The 19,311-nt window shown below is 38.8% G+C and overlaps 2 protein-coding genes across 2 annotated transcripts; both read left to right on the top strand.

Annotated features, from left to right (window-relative positions):
- Window positions 777-3,255, top strand: LOC18793758 (protein NRT1/ PTR FAMILY 2.13). Its single transcript, XM_007226750.2, has 4 exons — window positions 777-882; window positions 1,429-1,646; window positions 1,727-2,304; window positions 2,397-3,255. Exons 1-4 carry the CDS (start codon window positions 777-779, stop codon window positions 3,253-3,255), a joined length of 1,761 nt encoding a protein of 586 aa, XP_007226812.2.
- LOC18790748 (protein NRT1/ PTR FAMILY 2.13) lies at window positions 16,673-19,063 on the top strand. Its single transcript, XM_020556448.1, has 3 exons — window positions 16,673-16,870; window positions 17,543-18,120; window positions 18,205-19,063. The coding sequence occupies exons 1-3, from the start codon at window positions 16,673-16,675 to the stop codon at window positions 19,061-19,063; spliced, it is 1,635 nt and encodes a 544-aa protein (XP_020412037.1).

The following is a 19,311-nucleotide window of genomic DNA, read 5'->3' as shown; positions in this document are numbered from 1 at the left end:
TTAGTTGGATCCTAGTCATCGGGTATTATTTGAAAAAATTGGGTATTTTAAATAGAAAACTAAAGGAAAGGGTTGTAGGTGATTTAAAATGAATTTTATGGGTCTAAGCTCAATTTACTTATTTAGATCTCTTTTGGTTCGTATCAATATATTGAAATCTGGATTGTTGTTTGTGTGCCGAAGATGGAGGGAGTGGAGTGTAGTTGGAGCGGCTGTGGAGAGGCAAGCGTCAAACCCTAGGGTATTTTCTCGGTAGTTTTTGTTTTTGTTTTTATTTTTTAATTTTTTGTTAATTAAAAATAATAAAAAGAAATCATTCAAATCACCTTAAATGATGTTGATGTCCACATCAGCTGCTACATAAGGTGGTATACAATTATGGTATAAAAAATGTGATAAGAGTAGCACTATCCTTTAGGATAAGTATGCACTATCCTTTGGAATAAGTATCTTCGAAACAAACTTGGTAAATTTTGAATGCTTTAAACCTAAAATAGTATAAATTTGATCAGTTGAATTTGATATTTTCATTGTTTGATTATACACTGAATCCATCACTTTGGATAAATGGGAATTTGGTAGAGGGGATTTAATTTTACTTTTGAGAGAGAGAGAGAGAGAGAGAGAGAGAGAGAGTTGGTTAAATGAATCATGAAGAAGTGTATTTATAAAATATGACACAACTGTATCAGAGTCCAAACATGACAGAGAGAAAAATAGCGGGGGGAAATAAAAGCTGCTCTTTCTTGTCCTCCTGCTTCAGCAAACGCAAATCAATGCCTTCCCATGAGTCTCCATCCTCCGAGCCATTGTTGCAACAAAAGGATGCAAGCACAGTCCAAAGAAGAAAGCCTGGATGGAAGGCCGTACGTTACATCTTAGGTATTGATATATTATGTATGATGCTATATACTTTCATGTAAATTATAAAGTCTGAATTAGGCGACGTTTTTTTATTTTAATACTTGGCCTGAGTCAGCAACTTGGCTTTCTTCCCTGTATATGAGCTTGACAACTCAGTACGAAAATATAGGGATGCCCTGATGCACGGGGGGCACGTGCCCCCCCGCCCCCCCCTTCCCAACTTGTGCTCCCAAAGTGGCTTTCTCCCCTGTATATGAGCTTGACCAGACTCCAAACTTACATTACAGAGGGAGAAAGATGGTGAGGGAAACGTGCTTCTCCTTCTGCTTCAGAAAAAGCAGATCAAACCCTTCTTCTGATCATGAGTCTTCTTCTTCATCCTCCGAGGCATTGTTGCCACAAAAAGACGATTGTGTAGACTTATTAGATTCAAAGCCTGGATGGAAGGTGGCTTACATCCTAGGTATATATGTGATATATATATATATATATCTGTGTGTGTGCGCGCTTGGAATTCAAGAAAATTGAAAAGATCTATGAATTGGGACTTTTTATTTTTTGCAGGTAATGAATCAATAGAGAAGATGGCAACATATGGGTTGACAACAAATTTTATGGTGTATTTGGTGAGGGAGTATCACATGGATCAGGTTTCTGCTGCCAATATTCTCAACATTTGGACATGCGGCTACTGTTTATTGACAGTCGTTGGTGCCTCAGTTGCTGATATCTATCTTGGCAAATTTCTCACCATTGCTCTAGCTTCCCTTGCAAGTCTTCTGGTACACAATTAATCAGCATTTGTCTAACATTAATTAATCATGATTAATTAGCTTAATTGGGTCCTAATTTTGTGTATTAGGGGATGGTAACAATAACTCTGACAGCCCTTGTGCCACAATTAAGACCTCCACCTTGCGTCCCTGATGGGCAAAAACATCTTGTGCAATGTGTCTCCAACACAAAAACCCAACTGGGTTTCTTGTTTGCCGGGCTTTCTTGGCTAGCCATAGGCACAGGTGGAATTAGGCCCTGCAGCATTCCCTTTGGCATTGACCAGTTTGACTCAACCACTGTGGAAGGAAGAAAAAATGTCAGTAGCTTTTTGAATTGGTACTATGCTTCGTCCACAGTGGTATTGTTGATCAACCAAACTCTAGTGATCTACATTCAAGACTCTATTAGCTGGGCCTGGGGATTTGGGATCCCCACCCTCCTCATGTCATCTTCAATTCCCTTGTTTTTGGCTGGCTCCAAAATTTACCACCATGTGAAGCCAAAAAGATCCACATTTAGCAGCTTTACACAAGTTCTTGTTGCTGCCTACAAGAAGCGCCATCTTAAGCTTCACAACGACGAAAGGGTTTGCGGGGTTTTCTTGTATGTTTCGTCGGATGGAAATTTGGTGCTCTCCAAGCATTCTCTCACTACAAAATTCAGGTAAAGCTTGATGGGTTCATTTTCCTTACATTGCTTAATCACCATTGTTTGCTTGTTCATTTACTAATTCTCGCACTACTTTGGTAGCTCAGCTTCTTGAAGAAAGCAGCTTTAGTGGTGGACAATGACCTAAAAGATGATGGGTCTTGTTCAAATCCATGGAGGCTGTGCAGCATGCAACAGGTTGAAGAGGTGATATGCTTCATGAAAATCCTCCCAATATGGGCTTCTGGTGGAATCTGCGTGATGGCCTATGCGCAAGAAGGAACATTTGTAGTGTCACAAGCCCTCAAAATGGACAGGCACATTGGACCCAATTTCGAAATGCCTGCTGGCTCAGTCAAAATGATGTCATTGATCACATTATGCATATGCCTCCCATTCTACGACCGTGTCCTCCAACCAGCCCTCAGAAAGATCACCAAACACGAAAACGGCATCACACCTCTCCAAAGAATAGGAATTGGGTATTTGTTCTCGATTCTGTTCATGGTGGTGGCGGGACTCGTTGAGAGGCAAAGGAGAGCTTCTGCTTTGTCACAAGCTTCAGAAGATGGCGTTGCGCCCATATCAGTTTTCTGGCTATTTCCACAGCTTATGCTCCTTGGCATGGTTGAGTTGTTTGGCATTGTCGGGCACATTGAATTGTACAACAAGGAGTTTCCTGAGAAGATGAGGAGCATAGGGAATTCTCTGATCTATCTTTGCACGGCTGGGGCTACTTATTTGAGCGCTGTGGTGGCGAGCATTGTGTACAGTGTTACAGGGAAGCATGGGGAGCCTAACTGGCTAGACAATGATATCAATGCCGGCAGACTGGACTATTTCTACTTCCTAATAGCTGCACTTGGGGTGTTGAATTTTGTGTATTTTTGGTCATGTGCCCGTGGATATACTTACACTTCCAGCGCAAGAGCAGTTGAGAGTATAGAGGCCGACATTTTGGTTTAGACTTCTGTCCAGTAAATTTGGTTTCCTCTTTCAAAAAGCTCTGTATTTGTATATATATATATATATATATATATATATATATACTCATCCATAACCCATCCTCTTTCTAATTTTATTTCAGTTTATAAATAAATAAATAAATAAATAAATTATTGTTTTTTAAGTTGGTCACGGCATTGAGTTCGTTTCCTTTGCATTTAATTTAATTTTTTTAAAATCAAACAATTATATTGATTAAAAAGAAACTGCATGAATCCATCAAAGATGTGTATACACGAATCTCAAACAAGATTGAAAAAACAATAATCCAAAACGGAAAAATAGTTTATCCATGTAGATTTGATTCGAGTAGGTTATTTTAAACTAACACTTCCTCATGTAAAATAACCTCTTGATGCTTTTGGTGTTTTCACAAAATCCATTTAAGTTTCGGAAATTACACTAATATCATCTGGAGTTTCACATTGCTTTCACAAAACACCTTCCATTAATTTTTCACTTAAAAATTATTTTTTTTGATAGGGATGATATTCTACTTTAATCTAATCTAAACTACGAGGAGGGGGATTCGGGTGCAGAGTGAGGAGCGCATCTGTTCTAGCCAACTTGGCTAAGTCTATGACTATTATAGTAAAAAATTGTTATTGTCATAAAAAAATTTCTCCAAATAAAAAAGTTGACAACATTGATTAGAGCATCTCCAAGGGAGATGTCAAATACCAAACATCAAATTTAAATTTGATGGCTAATGTGGCAATTTGAAATCTACACAGTTTTACACTCCACCCGATATGTCAAATAAATAATTATTGTAACAGTCAAATCATTTAAGATAAAGAAGAAAAAAAAGAAAAAAGAAAAAAAACAAATGAAAGTAACAACCAACTGTCTTTAAAAAAATAATAAACTATTCATTTGACATCTTGCTTTTGGGATGTCAAAACTAACGGCTAAACCTCTAGCTTTCATTCCACATCAGCTTTAACAATTCGATTGGAGCATATCGGTTGGAGATGCTTTTATATTGTACGTACACTTTGAGGTCTAATTATTGAAAATTTATTTTTGTTATTTGAAAAAATTTATTTTAATTAAATCATCAAATTTAATCATGGTACGAAATTGATTGATTTTGCTAAAAAATAATGCTACTCTTACAACATTTATATATCACATTCCTATACCATCTTATGTGGCAGCTGAGGTGGACAACCACATCAATTAAAATTATTTAATATTTTATTTTATTTTATGATTTATTCAAGTATTTGTTTTTCTAATTGTCTTAATTAAAATACACTTCATTGATTTAATTGATGTGGCATATAATATGGACATACCACATCATGTGGTATAGAAATATGGGATAAAAATGTGGTAAGTGTAGCATTAAAATTGGGCCCTGTTAGTCTTCAGCTTTTGGTAATTAAAGACTACAACTTGGGTCTTATTTTTTTTTAATTTTAAAAATTATACTCTTTAAAAAAAAAAAAAGAAGGGCCAGTTATGAAAGTAAAGTAACTCATGATGATGTCTTCTAGAGTGGATCTCAACGCTCAGTTATGAACGAATGTTGCTCTGATACAATTTGTTGTATATGAGATAGAATAAGGTGCTCGAAAGTAAACGATGAGGCAAGTTTGAGGTATTGGACATATGACTTGCTTCAGTAGAGTTCTGTTGTATTTTTTTTTATTAATTTTTTATTTATTTATTTAAAGAAGATGATGGATTTTATTAGAAAATCAGAGCATTACAAGGATAAAACATGTATAGAGTGGCCTCGTTAAAACCTCTCTGAGGAAAACCCAATGGGAAAAAATTCCTGAAGAGAAAGGAGTACCATACATATCAAGACTACAAGAGAGTCAAGCAACAATATATTCAGGAGAGTTCTCATTTAGGCAATCTTGTAACCAAAGAGGTGGGTCATAAAACCAAAAAGCTAAGGCCTCTTGACCAAGACTGAAGCATGCAAGACGATCCACCACTCCATTAGCTGTGCGGGGAATAAGGCGGGCTGAGTAGGAGGGGAGCAAGGCAAGGATCCAGCGAATATCTTTGACAAGAGCCCCTTTTTGCTGCATAACAGGGATCTTCCTGAAGGATCAAATGGATGGCGGTCGAAGAGTCAGACTCAATAATGAGAGGTGTTAGAGAAGCATCCACCACAAAGAAAATACCAATTTTGAGAGCATACAACTCAGTAGGTGAGCTAGGAGCACGCATCGCTACCGCCCCACAAAGACGACCATAGTAATCTCTAACCGCTACACTAACCCCATGTAAACTAGAACTCAAGCTAAGTGAACCATCAATGTTGAGTTTAAAGTAACCAAGAGGGGGAGACTGCCACTTTTTATCAGGAATTATGATGGAGTGATAAAACCTTATGATACTCAACATCATAGTTCTTTGCACTAAAAACTATTTGATTAGGGGGCAAGACAGGAGAACCAAACAAAGCTGCATTTCAGGCATTGCACAAGAACCACAAAGTAATAGTAAACAAAGAGTGTTGTGAGCTAGGCAGAATATCCCATGCAGCCAATAGCTAGATTGCAGCATCATGACAGGGTAAAGTTGCGAGAAGTTGAGCCCAACCCATTAGGAGCAAAATAGAAGAACTAACCGCGTAATCGTGAAGAGCATGCATTGCAGTTTCAGTTAGACCCATACAACGAAAGCAAGTGGTATCTTGGACTATTTTTTGCCGAATAAGCACCTCACGGGTAGGGAGAGCGTTGTGGGCGAGACGCCAGAGGAAATGTTGCATCTTCGGTGGAACTTTAAGCTTTCATAGATGCTTCCATAGTTGCTGAGAAGAGGAAGAAGAAGACCCGGACACAGATAAAGAGGCCATCTGAGCTTAAAATTCCAATGCAGTCTAATATCCACTCTTAACTGTGTATCGACCATTATGAGTAAAATGCCAAATACGGCGATCACTAGTATAGCAACTCAGAGGAATAGATTGGAAAAGTTTAGCTTCAAGAAAGGTGAATAAATGGTAGATCTCAGAAACATTTCAATTACCACTAGCAGTAATAAGAGCACTAACTCTAGAATCCATAGGGAGACAAGGAGAAGATTGAAGAGTAAATGTAAGATGGTGAGATACCCGCGGATTGGTGTAGATGTTCACAAGTCGGCTATCACCGATACACCATCGAAGACCATGAGAGAGGAGTTCACAATCCCATAATATTGATTGCCACTTAAAAAAAGGTATCAAACCCCCTTGAGCATGCAGAAAATCAGACTATAGAAAATATCGAGCTTTAAGCATCCGTGCAATGAGGGAATTGGGACATTTCAGTAGATGCTACCCTTGTTTGGCAAGCAAAGCTTGATTAAAACAAACAAGTTCTCGAAAATCGAGACCTTCTTCAGTCTTGTGCTTGCTCATAGTACCTTTTTCACTTCTTTTAGACCACCAATAATGAGCAAAAATACTCTCAATTCATAACATAAGCCAGTTGGTAGACCAAAGACACTCATAGAATAGGTAGGCATCGCTTGACACACCGCCTTAATAAGCACCTTCTTCCCAACTTTAGAAATAAGTTTACCTTTCCATCATGAAATCTTCTTCCAAACACGATCTTTGATAGCTTGGAACATATGTTTTTTATTTTTTCTGGCTATAGTAGGAAGACCCAAATAACGTTCATGGCAAGGAATGACCAGTAACCCGAGAAGAGCATGGAGTTGAGCTTGGATTGACTTATTGGTGGATGGGCTAAAACAGATAGCAGACTTGGCAAAATTTATCTACTGCCTCGAGGCTGCTTCATAAAGACTAAAAAGGCGCTTCAATTCCATTATTTGGGTAACTTCAACATCACAAAATAAGATACTGTCATTTGCAAAAAAAAAAAAGAAAAAAAGAAAAAAAAGGTGATTAAGAGAAGGTGCAAAAGGAGCAATAGAAACCCCGTAGACTCGAGAATCCCAATCGGCTTTCTGAAGTAATGGTGAAAAGCCTTCAGCCACTAAGAGGAATAAATAGGATGATAGGGGATCTCCTTGGTGTAGACCTTGAGTAGGAGTAAGGTGACCTAGCAGACACCCTTGTATCAATAAAGAGTAAGAAACATATGTAATACAACCCATGATCAACTGGATAAAGCGATCAAGGAGTTCCATCGTGCGCATCATCCGTTCCAAAAATATCCATTCCACCCGATCATAGGCCTTGGCAAGGATTAAAACATTGACCGTGCAGATAATATCGGGCCTCCAATTTAAGGATATTTCGGGGGATATATCGTTATCGTTTTAGGTATCAGGAAAAAAATCAACAAAAATGATAGATATAGGCATTGAAACACATAATTTTGGTGTAAAACTTTCATAGATGTTATGTACATTATCAATGAATGTATTGAACAAATAAAACTCAAACTTTACTAATAATAAGATATACATATGATGAAATATAAGTGGTATGTAATGCACGTTAATGAAAAGTTTGAAAATAAAATGTTGATTAGAATGAATAAACCATGCATAAATCCATAGTTTGTTTAAACATTGGATTACAATTTAGATAAGTGTCCATCTACATAAATGAAGAACTCCTATGAGGTTCAAACAATGAGGAACAACCATATGAATTCATACAATAGTCATACCAAGTCATGTAACCCGAGCAGTTTGTAAGCCATGTTTGAACATGGTGCACATAGGTCTCTCTTGAGCTCCTTACTGTCCTTCCATGTATGGGATAGTTAGGATTAACCCAACTAGTAGGTCCATAATCTGTTTCACCATCTTGAGCTCCATAACTAGTTCCACTATAATCAAACATGACATAACCATAGGCATCATAAGATTCATTTGAGTTAGTACTAGGTCTAGTTCCTATGCTCATAGATCCAAAACTGATTGCCATGTCCTCTTTAGATGGATTGGAGGTATGTGAGCAGTGGATTGTGCATAGATTCTTCATATTAATAAATTATAGGGTTCTGAGCAAGGATCAGCTATTTTTGAGGTTTCAATTTGCTTCAATTTGCTTCAAAACTTCTGATTTTTTTTTTTGGGTTCTGTTATGGGTATCTGGATTATCTGGGATATCAGCAAAATATCGGGGATATCGCACTTATCGGGGATATATCGTCGATACATGGGAAGATATGGCCTTACTCCCCCAGTATCGATGTCGACAGTTGAAAATACCGATGTATCGGTGTATCGGCCGATATTTCAATTCTTGGGCCTTGGCCATATCGAGCTTTAGTATAGCCTTTCTTTTTCCTGATTTACCTCTGCATTTCAGACGATGAATCATTTCAAAAGCCACAAGAATATTATCCAAGATCATACGGTGAGGGATGAATGCACTTTGATATTCTGATATGACATCTGACATTGCTTTTTTCAACCTATTGGCAAGAACTTTGGAAATAATTTTATACAAAATATTATAGAGACTAATGGGATGAAATTCAGTTACCCGGGAGGGAGACGGAACTTTCGGTATTAGGGTGATCAATGTATGGTTGAAATCAGCTACCCCACCACTCCCATTAAGAACCTATCAACAAAGCTGACAGATATCCGAGCCAATAATACTCCAGTAACGCTGATAGAATAAAGCCGGCATCCCATTGTAAACACGAATTTCCTGCGACAAATGAGACAAGAACACGTGTACAAAATAATATTGTATTAATGAAATTTAGGGTTACAATCTCTGTATTGAATCCTCTGATTCGATCTCCAAAGTGTTTAAAGAAAATTTGTGTTTGATACAAGGGTCGTAGAGACTTGATCTTGATCAAACGGGTAGCATGAAGCTTGTTTAGTGTTTGGGAGTTTTCTATGGTGAAGGAACCGGCACGTGTTTGTTGTGCTTGGTGGCTCTTCCAAAGTAGGGTGAAGAATGCAGAGAGTTTTCTGTTTCTTCTGAGTGCTAGGTTTTTTCTCTCTCCTTTCGTCTTGAGGCCTCCTATTTATAGGCTTTTGTAGGATGCTTGACCTAAATAACTTTCCCTATTTAAAACCTTGTTTTGTGGGATTTTGATTTGATTTAAATCAATTCCCATAATCTGGCGATTTAACCAGATTTTCTTCAATTGATTGACCTAATTAATATTTGATTTAAATCAAAGTCAATCACAGAAGATTCTTTCCTTTAATTTTGTCTTCATCTTGAACCGTTTGATGCACTCCGTCGGATGTCGCCATGTGTCATTTTTGACAACTAATCCGATTTTGATGAGTCACACGCCACATGGGCGAATTACGGGGCCCACGATTTAATCCAGCGAACCCTCATTATTTTCTTGTCCAATGGAATTTATTGCACCAAAATTTCTTTGTCTACACCCATCACAACCAAGAGCTTTAGTGGGCCCCATAGATTTGATGGCAATTTCCACTTCCTCCCGAGTGAAGAGTAGAGATAGATACCATTGAGTCAGTTGAGGAACTCAGGTAGAGAGAGCCTTATAATTTCATTACTCATAGTTGTGCCTGTAGAAGAAGAGAGATGATAATAGTAGTCGTGAAATACAACACCAATCTTCGCGGGATCACTCTGCAATACATTATTAGTGTTGAACCTGTAATTTTGGGACAGCCGTAATATCGCAATCATACAGGTAGAACGAAGAGATTGAGTGGTTCACCCATAAAATCGGGCTACATCCACTGATTGTAGTATTTGTATGCATATGTAGAGATTACATTGGGATAGGCTAGAGCCTTTACAAATGAGAGAGGAGATAGATCTGGAGGAAATGAGAAAGAGTTGCCGAAAGCATTCTATTCTCTCAGCAAGAGGAGAGTCCCTTTGGTAGGAGAACAGCCACCGACTTCTATCCTTGGGCCTGCCGACGTGCAGCCCATTAAAGGCCCACCCAAGTGAGGTTAGACAGTGCGTCAACAGAAGCCCCCAAGTTCACAGTCCAGAATAGCTTCTTGGCTGGGAACTTTCAAATAAGACCAATGTTTGGCCGAGCCGAGCACACATGGAGATAATAAATTGCAATTTACCTACAAAAGGGTGGTACAAGGTGGAGAAGGTGCCGAGCCGAGCACACATATGGAGATAATAAGGCCGAGCCGAACACATATGTGAAGATAAAATAAGGCCGAGCCGAGCACATATATGAAGATATAATTTTCCCTCTTTAAGCATGGAGAGATATATTGGAGATAGTATGGCCGAGCCGAGCACATATAAGGAGATAATATTTTCCTTATCTCGCCTTGACTATGGTGGTGCAAGGTGGAGAGGGTGCTGCTTGAGCCATCTCGGTCTCGATGTAGTTCGAGCCGTCTCGGTCTTGATGTCGTTTGAGCCGTCTCGATCTCGACGGTGTTTTGAACCTGTGATAGTGATAGTGGAGAACCCATTTCATGGGCAAATATCTTTTGTTGGCGAGGTACCCTTTGTGGACTTAGTTGTTCGGCAATGTAGTAGCACTCTGGAGAATGTTTGTGCTTAGCCGAGCATTGGGGCAGTGTATATGTTAATTTCCAAGCATATACACATATATGCATATTTTAATACCATTATTATTTTTTAATATTTTTAGAGATTAACATGATTTTAATGTAAAATGGGAGAAGAGATCTCTTATCTCTTTATTCGATCTCTGGCTGAGATAGGAGCAAAGTGCACATGTCTTGGCAGCATCAAGATATAGAGCCCATTTGGGCTTGCGTCGGTGGTAGGGCAAGGTGGCGCTACTAGCTGATTTCTAGGCAAGAGAGATGGGGTACCCCATGAGAGAAAGGCAGGCAAGTGCCGAGCCGAGCTGTTTTTCCGTTCTCCTTTCACGTGTTGCCCATCTGTCTGAGTAGGGGGAGAGTTTCTTAGTTTTTTTTTTTTTAGAGAGAAGAGGCATGGGTGCACCAAACTTAGCTGCCCCGTGTCCCAAGGTTAAGTGGGTCTGGTCGGCGGGGACGGGACCTGGTCAGCAGCAGCAGTAAGATCTGCTCGATAAAGATGAGATCGGGCCGACGGAAGCCACGAGATCTGGTCGGCAGCTATGGGACCTGGTAGGTGACGGTGGTAAGGTCTGGTGGGCAACAATGAGACGAGGTTGGCGACAATGGTGAGGTCTGGTCGGAATTGAGGAGTGACAGAGGCGAAGTTGGGTGGTCGGTGGAAACGATCCCATTTTGTCGCTGCGCTTGGCAGTCGGGTTGGCCATGCAAAGTGGTTGGTGGTCGGGTCTGCCATGCAAGGTGGCGGGCAACCATGCAAAGTGGTCGGTCTGCCATGCAAGGTGGTCATAATTTGGTTCATGTATCGACACATAATAACAATATAATATCATAAGATATTATGCTATAACCCATCACAGATATTAAGTTGAGATATTATACCTAGATATTTATGTTTAGATATTTATATTTAGATATTATTTTATTGTAAAATCACCAAATGAGAGGAGATTTCTTATCTTCGAATGGTCTCAGACCCAGCACAAAAGAGCATGGAATTGAGGAGGTGGAAGGCACATGGTACTAATCATGCCTAGACAAATAGATGAGGTTGCCGACTGTGTGTGTGTTTGTATATGAAGAGAAGCCCCCAAGTCTAGCAACAGGTTGTGGTTCGGTGGGACCTATCTTGAAAAGTTTTGACAAAGGAGACACATGGGTGTCTTCATAGTTGCTTGGCTGGAGCAACAGGTTGGGTGTGTCGTGACAGAGAAAGGCATTCTTCATGCGTCGTAGGCCTTGTTTAGACCAAGAGATGAGGGGCTGCCTCCAATCAGAACAGACTTTCTGGTGGACCTCTTGGTTGCTCAAGGTGTTTCACGATCAGTAACAAAATGGTGAGAACAACATGGATCTTTGCTGCGTTTTTCACAGACGGCTCCAAATGTTGAACCTGTAATTTTGAGACAACCGTAGTATCGCAATCATACAAGTAGAATGAAGAGATTGAGTGGTTCACCCATAAAATCGGGCTACATCCACTGATTGTAGTATGTGTATATATATGTAGAGATTACACTGGGATAGGCTAGAGCCCTTACAAATGAGAGAGGAGAGAGATCTGGAGGACAGGAGAAAAAGTTGCCTAAAGCACTCTCTTCTCTTGGCTCCCAGTCTATTTTGGGTCCCCCTTCAGCAATAGGAGAGTCCTTTTTGTAGGAGAACAGCCACCGACTTCTATCCTTGGGCCTGCCGACGTGGCAGCCCATCAAAGGCCCACCCAAGTGAGGTTAGACAGTGCGTCAACAATTAGCATAAAAAGAGATATTTAGTCATATACCTATTCTTAGCATTAAAACTATAAATAAACCCTACACTATTTAATTTCTATAAACAAACTCAAAAAATGACAACTGACCATATTAAATTTAATTTTAATTATTAAATTACTTTGATGCCCTATTGAATGTTTTGGGTTTTTTTATGAGGTTTTTAGGTTTGGTTTGTTTTAAGAAATCAATGGCAGATCTGTAATTTAAAAGAAGTTAAAAGCCTTTTTGTTATGTTGTAAATAGGTTTTGGGTGTGTTTCTAAAGTCCATTTCATATAGTTTTTTTTAAATAATTTGGGCTCCTATATTGGGTATAATAGTGAATCTCCCTAAAAAATATGTACCATAAAATTAATTTTGGCTCTGTGATTAGCAATCTTGTGAAAATAGGAAGTGTTACGATCACCATCTTGCAGCCAATTGACACTAGAACATTGGCGCTAATATAGTTCATTGAGTTCCAGTAACCTGTCGAGCTCATTTGTAAATTCTTGCTCTGGAGAATGACTTCTGAGGGGGCAATAGTTTGAAAGGAAGCCAAGAGGTAAGCGAAGACTGAATTTTGGAATTCACATGACTGAATTTTTGACTTTCCACTTCAAGAGGTGCTTAGCACAGATAGCAAGATTAGTCGTAGGAGATTCCTGACAATGCCACCCTTCTTAAATTATTCTTTCACAGTCTTCGCCAGTTGTCTATTGTTCCTCAAATTGGAAACGACATGTACTCCGACGATGCCAAACATCAACACTAGGCTATGAGTCAGGGAGGAGAAAAATTGGGTGAAGATCAGAAGAATATGTCGAAAGATGGTAGATGATGAAATTGCCCCACTGGTGAAGATGATGAAATTGCCCCACTGGTGAAGCAAGGCTAAATTACCAAAGCCTCTATCTAATCGCACTTGAACACTGGCGTCATCTTTGCGGTTGTTTGTCCAGGTAAAAGGATGACCCACAAAACCAAATGATTACAGATTACAGTTGTCCATTACCCGTTGAAAATCTTCAATTTGACCGATAGAGCGAAGATGAGGGCCAATTTTTTCGTCCACAGACAAAATCTCATTGAAGTCACTGCAACACATCCATGGCCAATATCCACCTGACTCAAATGGCGAAGAAGCTCCCAAGAATGAAGTCGAGTAGGGTCAGGATTACCATAGAACCCAATAATTCAAGTAACAAAGGAATTAGGAAAGGTAACCCGAGCATCAATATGTCCCAAAGAAGGATGAGAGCAACACAACCTTTAAACCAGTCTTCTAAAGAATACAGAGACCACTAGAGAGCCCTTCACTGGTAATACAGAGGACTCGACCCACACCAAGTCTTCGGACCAAGCCTCTCATCTGGATAGCAGTCATACGAGTCTCAGTAAGGAAAACAATATCTGGTGTTTCGTCCAGTAATAGGTTTCTGAGATCATTGAACGTACGGCGGTTGTCAAGCCCCTGCACGTTCTAGCTTAACACAGACATAACAGAGAGAATTTCCTATCTAACCACCGAGCCAAGCCGAACAAAAAAACCACAACATGTGAAGGAGAAGGACAGAGATAGGAAAGCAAAAATCCAAGGAATCTCCTCAACACTAGCACGCTTAGGAAAACACTGACAGAGACCTAGAATCACAGACACTGAAACCAGCATGTGGATGGCGCGACGGAGACACAAGGGCAGAAAGCCCTAATTCCGACCATGCTCGCGATCGATACCAGACCAAACCCAATAAAATCCCAATGGACCAGTCGATGAGCAACTACGATTAGCTCGAGTGAAGAAGGGAGAGACAAAACTAGTCGTTCGTGGCGAGACGTAAGGCGAGAAGGTGAGACGACGACAACACCTATCACAGACAAAGGGGGAGTGACGGCGGCTGGACATGTGATGGCGATGGCTGGCCTTGAGGGGGAACCTTAGATATGACGTGCGGCTCTCCTCGCTTAGCGAGAGAGTGACCCCAAGCGTTTTTTCTTTTTTTGGTTGCAATAACCACTTTTGTATTTCTGATTTACTTAACTTGTTTATCTAGTAACAATGTGATAAGCTTAAATGCATTTTAAAGAGAATAATAAACTCTAAAGAATTCTTCCTAGGGAACCAAAAACACATTTTATAGGAACACAACAATAAAAACAGTTTTTAGTGGCCAACAAATTGGTTACAAAAAATACCGATTATGGTCACTGAATGAAATTAGTGTCCAAATATTGGTGGTCAATGGGTCGTCACTAGAAGCTTGTCACAAATTCTATTTAGTGACCGTCTTTAAATATTTGTTATTAAAAAAAAAAAAAAAAAACAGTTAGTGACTTCCTTTGTTAGGCCATCTGTAGTCATGAGGGCTAAATGGAGCATCGGGCTATAATTTAGCCCTCCAAAATATTATTTTTCTTAGAAGAATAGTGTAGAGCTAATTTTTTTCATCTCCAACTATGCAAGGCTATATTTTAGGCCCCTTCATTTTTTTTTTAAATTTTTTAAAACTATAGTACAACACTCATACATTCCACTACTATGTATTATTTAAATAAATTAAAATACTATTTGGAGACAATATTTCAAATATGACACATGTAAGTTGATAAGCATTTAACAAGATTTTTGATAAGATTTTAATATATTTCAAAAGTATATATATTACTAGAAAAAGAAGGTCAGTGTTGACCAATTTCTTAGTGACCAAACTGACAATAGTCACAAATGGTGCTATCTTACCTTGATTACGTCTTCTTGTCATCCGAAGTCACAATACGATTCTCACTCAATTGATTCAGGCTTCAATAACATCCAATCCAAGATTGCACGTGCTTCGTAAAAAATAAAAAATAAAAATTGCACTTAACGAAATGTCTATAAATTCTGAACTTTGGGAAACACAGTGAATAATTTGGGCAAAAAAATTTTCTTGGTTACCAAATTGAATTTTCGTGCAAAACTAAGTGCAATTTCCAACTACTTTATTTATGTATTGACGAAACGATATTCCAACTACTTTAATATATGAGAAGAGGGATTAAATCGGATTAAAGGGCAAGTCACACTACCTTGATAAACTAATCTAAAATTTGTCCATCAACCACCTTTTTTTTTTCTTTTTTATCCAATAGAGAAATGGAAAATTGAATACAGAACGACTTTCAATATTTTGAAACAGCACTAGAAGAATAAGAACTTCATTAGATCAAATGCTATTTGATCTCAGCGGCTTACTTGAATTCAAATAGAATCATCCCCCATTACAGGGTCTGCCAAAAAGGAAGTGGGGATCAAATATGAAATGAAAAATAAACTAGTATAGAAAAGAAAAGGAAGTGGGGATCAAATATCTACAATTTGAAATTTATTTGGATGCTATTTACATATATAGAAAAGAAAAAAATCTCGCAAGAAATCCAGGCCGATACTACAATTAATAATAGAGGTTGACTAATGTTATTGCTAATATTTGGGCTAAGTATCTTCGAAACAAACTTGGTAAATTTTGAATGCTTTAAAACATAAATAGTATAAATTCGATCAGTTGGATTTGATAGTACAATTGTTTGATACACTGAAACATGGCATATCTATGCTCAATCCATCACTTTGGACAAAAATGGGAATTTTGTTGAGGGGAGATTTTTTTTTTTTTTTTTTTTTTTTTTTTTTTGAGAGAGAGAGAGAGTTGGTTGAATGAATCATGAAGAAGTGGATATATAAATATGAAAGAGAACTCTATCAAAGTCCAAACATGACAGAGAGAAAAATGGCAGGGGGTTAAAGCAGCTCTTTCTTGTCCTCCTGCTTCAGCAAACGCAAATCAATGCCTTCCCATGAGTCTCCATCCTCCGAGCCATTGTTGCAACAAAAGGATGCAATCACAGTCCAAAGAAGAAGGAATGGATGGAAGGCCGTACCTTACATCTTAGGTACTTATTGATATATTATGTATGATGCTATATACTTTCATATAAATTATAATATGAGCGATTTGGGAAGGAGGAAAACCTTGCAAGAATTTATAAGGAGTTGGGTCACTCCTTCCATTACCAATTGGTTTTGGGGTGAAACCTCATTTTTCTTCATATAAGTGATAAAATATTATATATGTGCTTGGAATTCAAGAAAATTGAAAATTTTTATAAATTGAGACAAATTTTTTTTTTTTTTTTTTGCCAGGTAATGAATCAATTATAAAGATGGCAACATATGGGTTGCAAACAAATTTTATGGTGTATTTGGTGAGGGAGTATCACATGGATCAGGTTTCTGCTGCCAATATTCTCAACATTTGGACAGGCGTCTACTGTTTATTGACAGTCGTTGGTGCCTCAGTTGCTGATATCTATCTTGGCAAATTTCTCACCATTGCTCTGGCTTCCCTTGCAAGTCTTCTGGTAAACAATTAATCAACATCTATCTCACTAGGGATGGCAATGGGTCGAATTGAGGGTGGGTATGCCATTTTCATTCCTATTCCTGTTTTCATACCCGCAATATTCATATTAGGGATTCCCCATCCCCTCCTTCATTAGGGAATGGGTTCCCCAACCCGCCCCATTACAAAAGAAAAAACCAATATATATATAACTATTTTGCTAAAGAAAAAAAAAAAGTACTAAGGCAAGATAATGAATATATATAATATATATACTTATAAGAATGTTTATATGTGTATTGGAAGTTAACTAAATAAATAAGTAGTGTGGCTTAAGATTTGTATAAATTATATTAAGTATATAATATAATAATATAAAAATATAAAACTTAGTTGGTACAATCACTTTAATAGCATATTTATATATACTACGATATATATATATATATATATATTCTAAAAGGGAAGGGTTCGGGTTGGGGATTAAAATACCATCCCCGCCCCTCCCCGAACACTATACAAAAAATTCCCCATACCCCTTTTTTGTTCTTCATACCCGACCCATTAGGATCGAACCCCCACGAAGACCCTTACCGGCCGTAGGGAAAATTGCCATCCCTATATCTCACATTAATTAATCATGATTAATTAGCTTAATTGGGTCCTAATTATGATATATCATGTGTATTAGGGGATGGTAACAATAACTATGTCAGCCTTTGTGCCACAATTAAGACCGCCACCTTGCATCCTTGATGGTCAAAAACATCTTGTACAATGTGTCTCCAACACAAAAACCCAACTAGGTTTCTTGCTTGCTGGGCTATCTTTGCTAGCCATAGGCACAGGTGGAATAGCGCCCTGCAGCATTCCCTTTAGCGTTGACCAATTTGACTCAACCACTGTGGAAGGAAGAAAATCAGTCCAAAGCTTTTTGAATTGGTACTATGCTTCATCCACAGTGATAATGTTGATCAACCAAACCCTAGTGGTCTACATTCAAGACTCTGTTAGCTGGGCCTTGGGTTTTGGGATCCCCACCCTCCTCATGTCATCTGTAATTCCCCTGTTTTTGGCTGGCTCCAAAATTTACCACCATGTGAAGCCAGAAGGAACAACATTTATCAGCTTTGCACAAGTTCTTGTTGCTGCCTACACGAAGCGCCATCTTAAGCTTCACAACGACGAAAGGGTATGTGGGGTTTTCTTGGATGTTTCATCGGATGGAAATGTGGTGCTCTCCAAGCACTCTCTCACTACAAAATTCAGGTAGAGCTTGATGGGTTCATTTTGTCTTACATTGCTTGCTTGTTCTTTTACTAATTCTCATTTGGCACTACTTTGGTGGCTCAGCTCCTTGAAGAAAGCAGCTTTAGTAGTGGACGATGACCTAAAAGATGATGGGTCTTGTGCAAATCCATGGAGGCTGTGCAGCATCCAACAGGTTGAAGAAGTTATATGCTTCATGAAAATCCTCCCAATATGGGCTTCTGGTTGCATCTGCTTCATGACCTCTTCACAAGAAGGAACATTTGTAGTGTCACAAGCCCTCAAAATGGACAGGCACATTGGACCCAATTTTGAAATGCCTGCTGGGTCAATCAAAGTCATGTCATTGATCACATTATGCCTGTGCATCCCATTGTACAACCGTGTCCTTCAACCAGCCCTCAGAAAGATCACCAAGCATGAAAACGGCATCACAACTCTCCAAAGAATAGGACTTGGGTATTTGCTCTCGATTCTGTTCGCGGTGGTCGCTGGACTTGTTGAGCAACAGAGAAGAGCTTCTGCGTTGTCACAAGCTTCAGCAGATGGCGTTGCTCCCATGTCAGTGTTTTGGCTATTTCCACAGCTAATGTTGCTTGGCATGGTTGAGTTGTTTGGCTTTGTTGGGCACATTGAATTGTACAACAAGGAGTTTCCTGAGAAGATGAGGAGCATTGGGAATTCTCTGATCTATCTTTGCATTGCTGGGGCTACTTATTTGAGCACCTTGATGGTGAGCATTGTGTACAGTGTTACAGGGAAGCATGGGGAGCCCAACTGGTTGGACAATGATATCAATGCCGGCAGACTGGACTATTTCTTCATCCTTATAGCTGCGCTTGGGGTGCTGAATTTTGCGTATTTTTGGTCCTGTGCACGTGGATATACTTACACTTCCAGTGTAAAAGCAGTGGAGAGTAAAGAGACCGACATTTTGGTTTAAGACTACTGTCCTGTAAATTTGATTTCCTCTTTCAAAAGCTTTGCTTTTGAACTCCATCCATAACCCATACATATATATATATATGTACGTCAAACATATATATGCGTACATATCAAACATATATAAATAAAAGTTGTTTTGTATGATATTAGGATCCAGAGGATCATCTTCGTAATTTTACTTCAGTTTTCAAAAAAAAATATATACATATATATAAAAGTTGTTTTATTAGGCCAGTTGGTTTGAGT

The sequence above is a fragment of the Prunus persica genome, chromosome G1, assembly GCF_000346465.2.
Source record: "Prunus persica cultivar Lovell chromosome G1, Prunus_persica_NCBIv2, whole genome shotgun sequence".
Taxonomy (NCBI): Eukaryota; Viridiplantae; Streptophyta; class Magnoliopsida; order Rosales; family Rosaceae; genus Prunus; species Prunus persica.
This window is presented reverse-complemented; position numbering and strand designations above follow the sequence as displayed.

What these genes read in the sequence shown, in the direction of transcription:
- LOC18793758 (XM_007226750.2), top strand. Translation starts at nt 777, where the DNA reads ATGCCTTCCCATGAGTCTCCATCCTCCGAGCCATTGTTGCAACAAAAG. An exon ending in CTTCCCTTGCAAGTCTTCTG is followed by an intron (nt 1,647 to 1,726) that starts GTACACAATTAA and finishes TTTGTGTATTAG; the next exon opens with GGGATGGTAACAATAACTCT. An exon ending in TCTCTCACTACAAAATTCAG is followed by an intron (nt 2,305 to 2,396) that starts GTAAAGCTTGAT and finishes TTGGTAGCTCAG; the next exon opens with CTTCTTGAAGAAAGCAGCTT.
- LOC18790748 (XM_020556448.1), top strand. Translation starts at nt 16,673, where the DNA reads ATGGCAACATATGGGTTGCAAACAAATTTTATGGTGTATTTGGTGAGG. An exon ending in CTTCCCTTGCAAGTCTTCTG is followed by an intron (nt 16,871 to 17,542) that starts GTAAACAATTAA and finishes CATGTGTATTAG; the next exon opens with GGGATGGTAACAATAACTAT. An exon ending in TCTCTCACTACAAAATTCAG is followed by an intron (nt 18,121 to 18,204) that starts GTAGAGCTTGAT and finishes TTGGTGGCTCAG; the next exon opens with CTCCTTGAAGAAAGCAGCTT.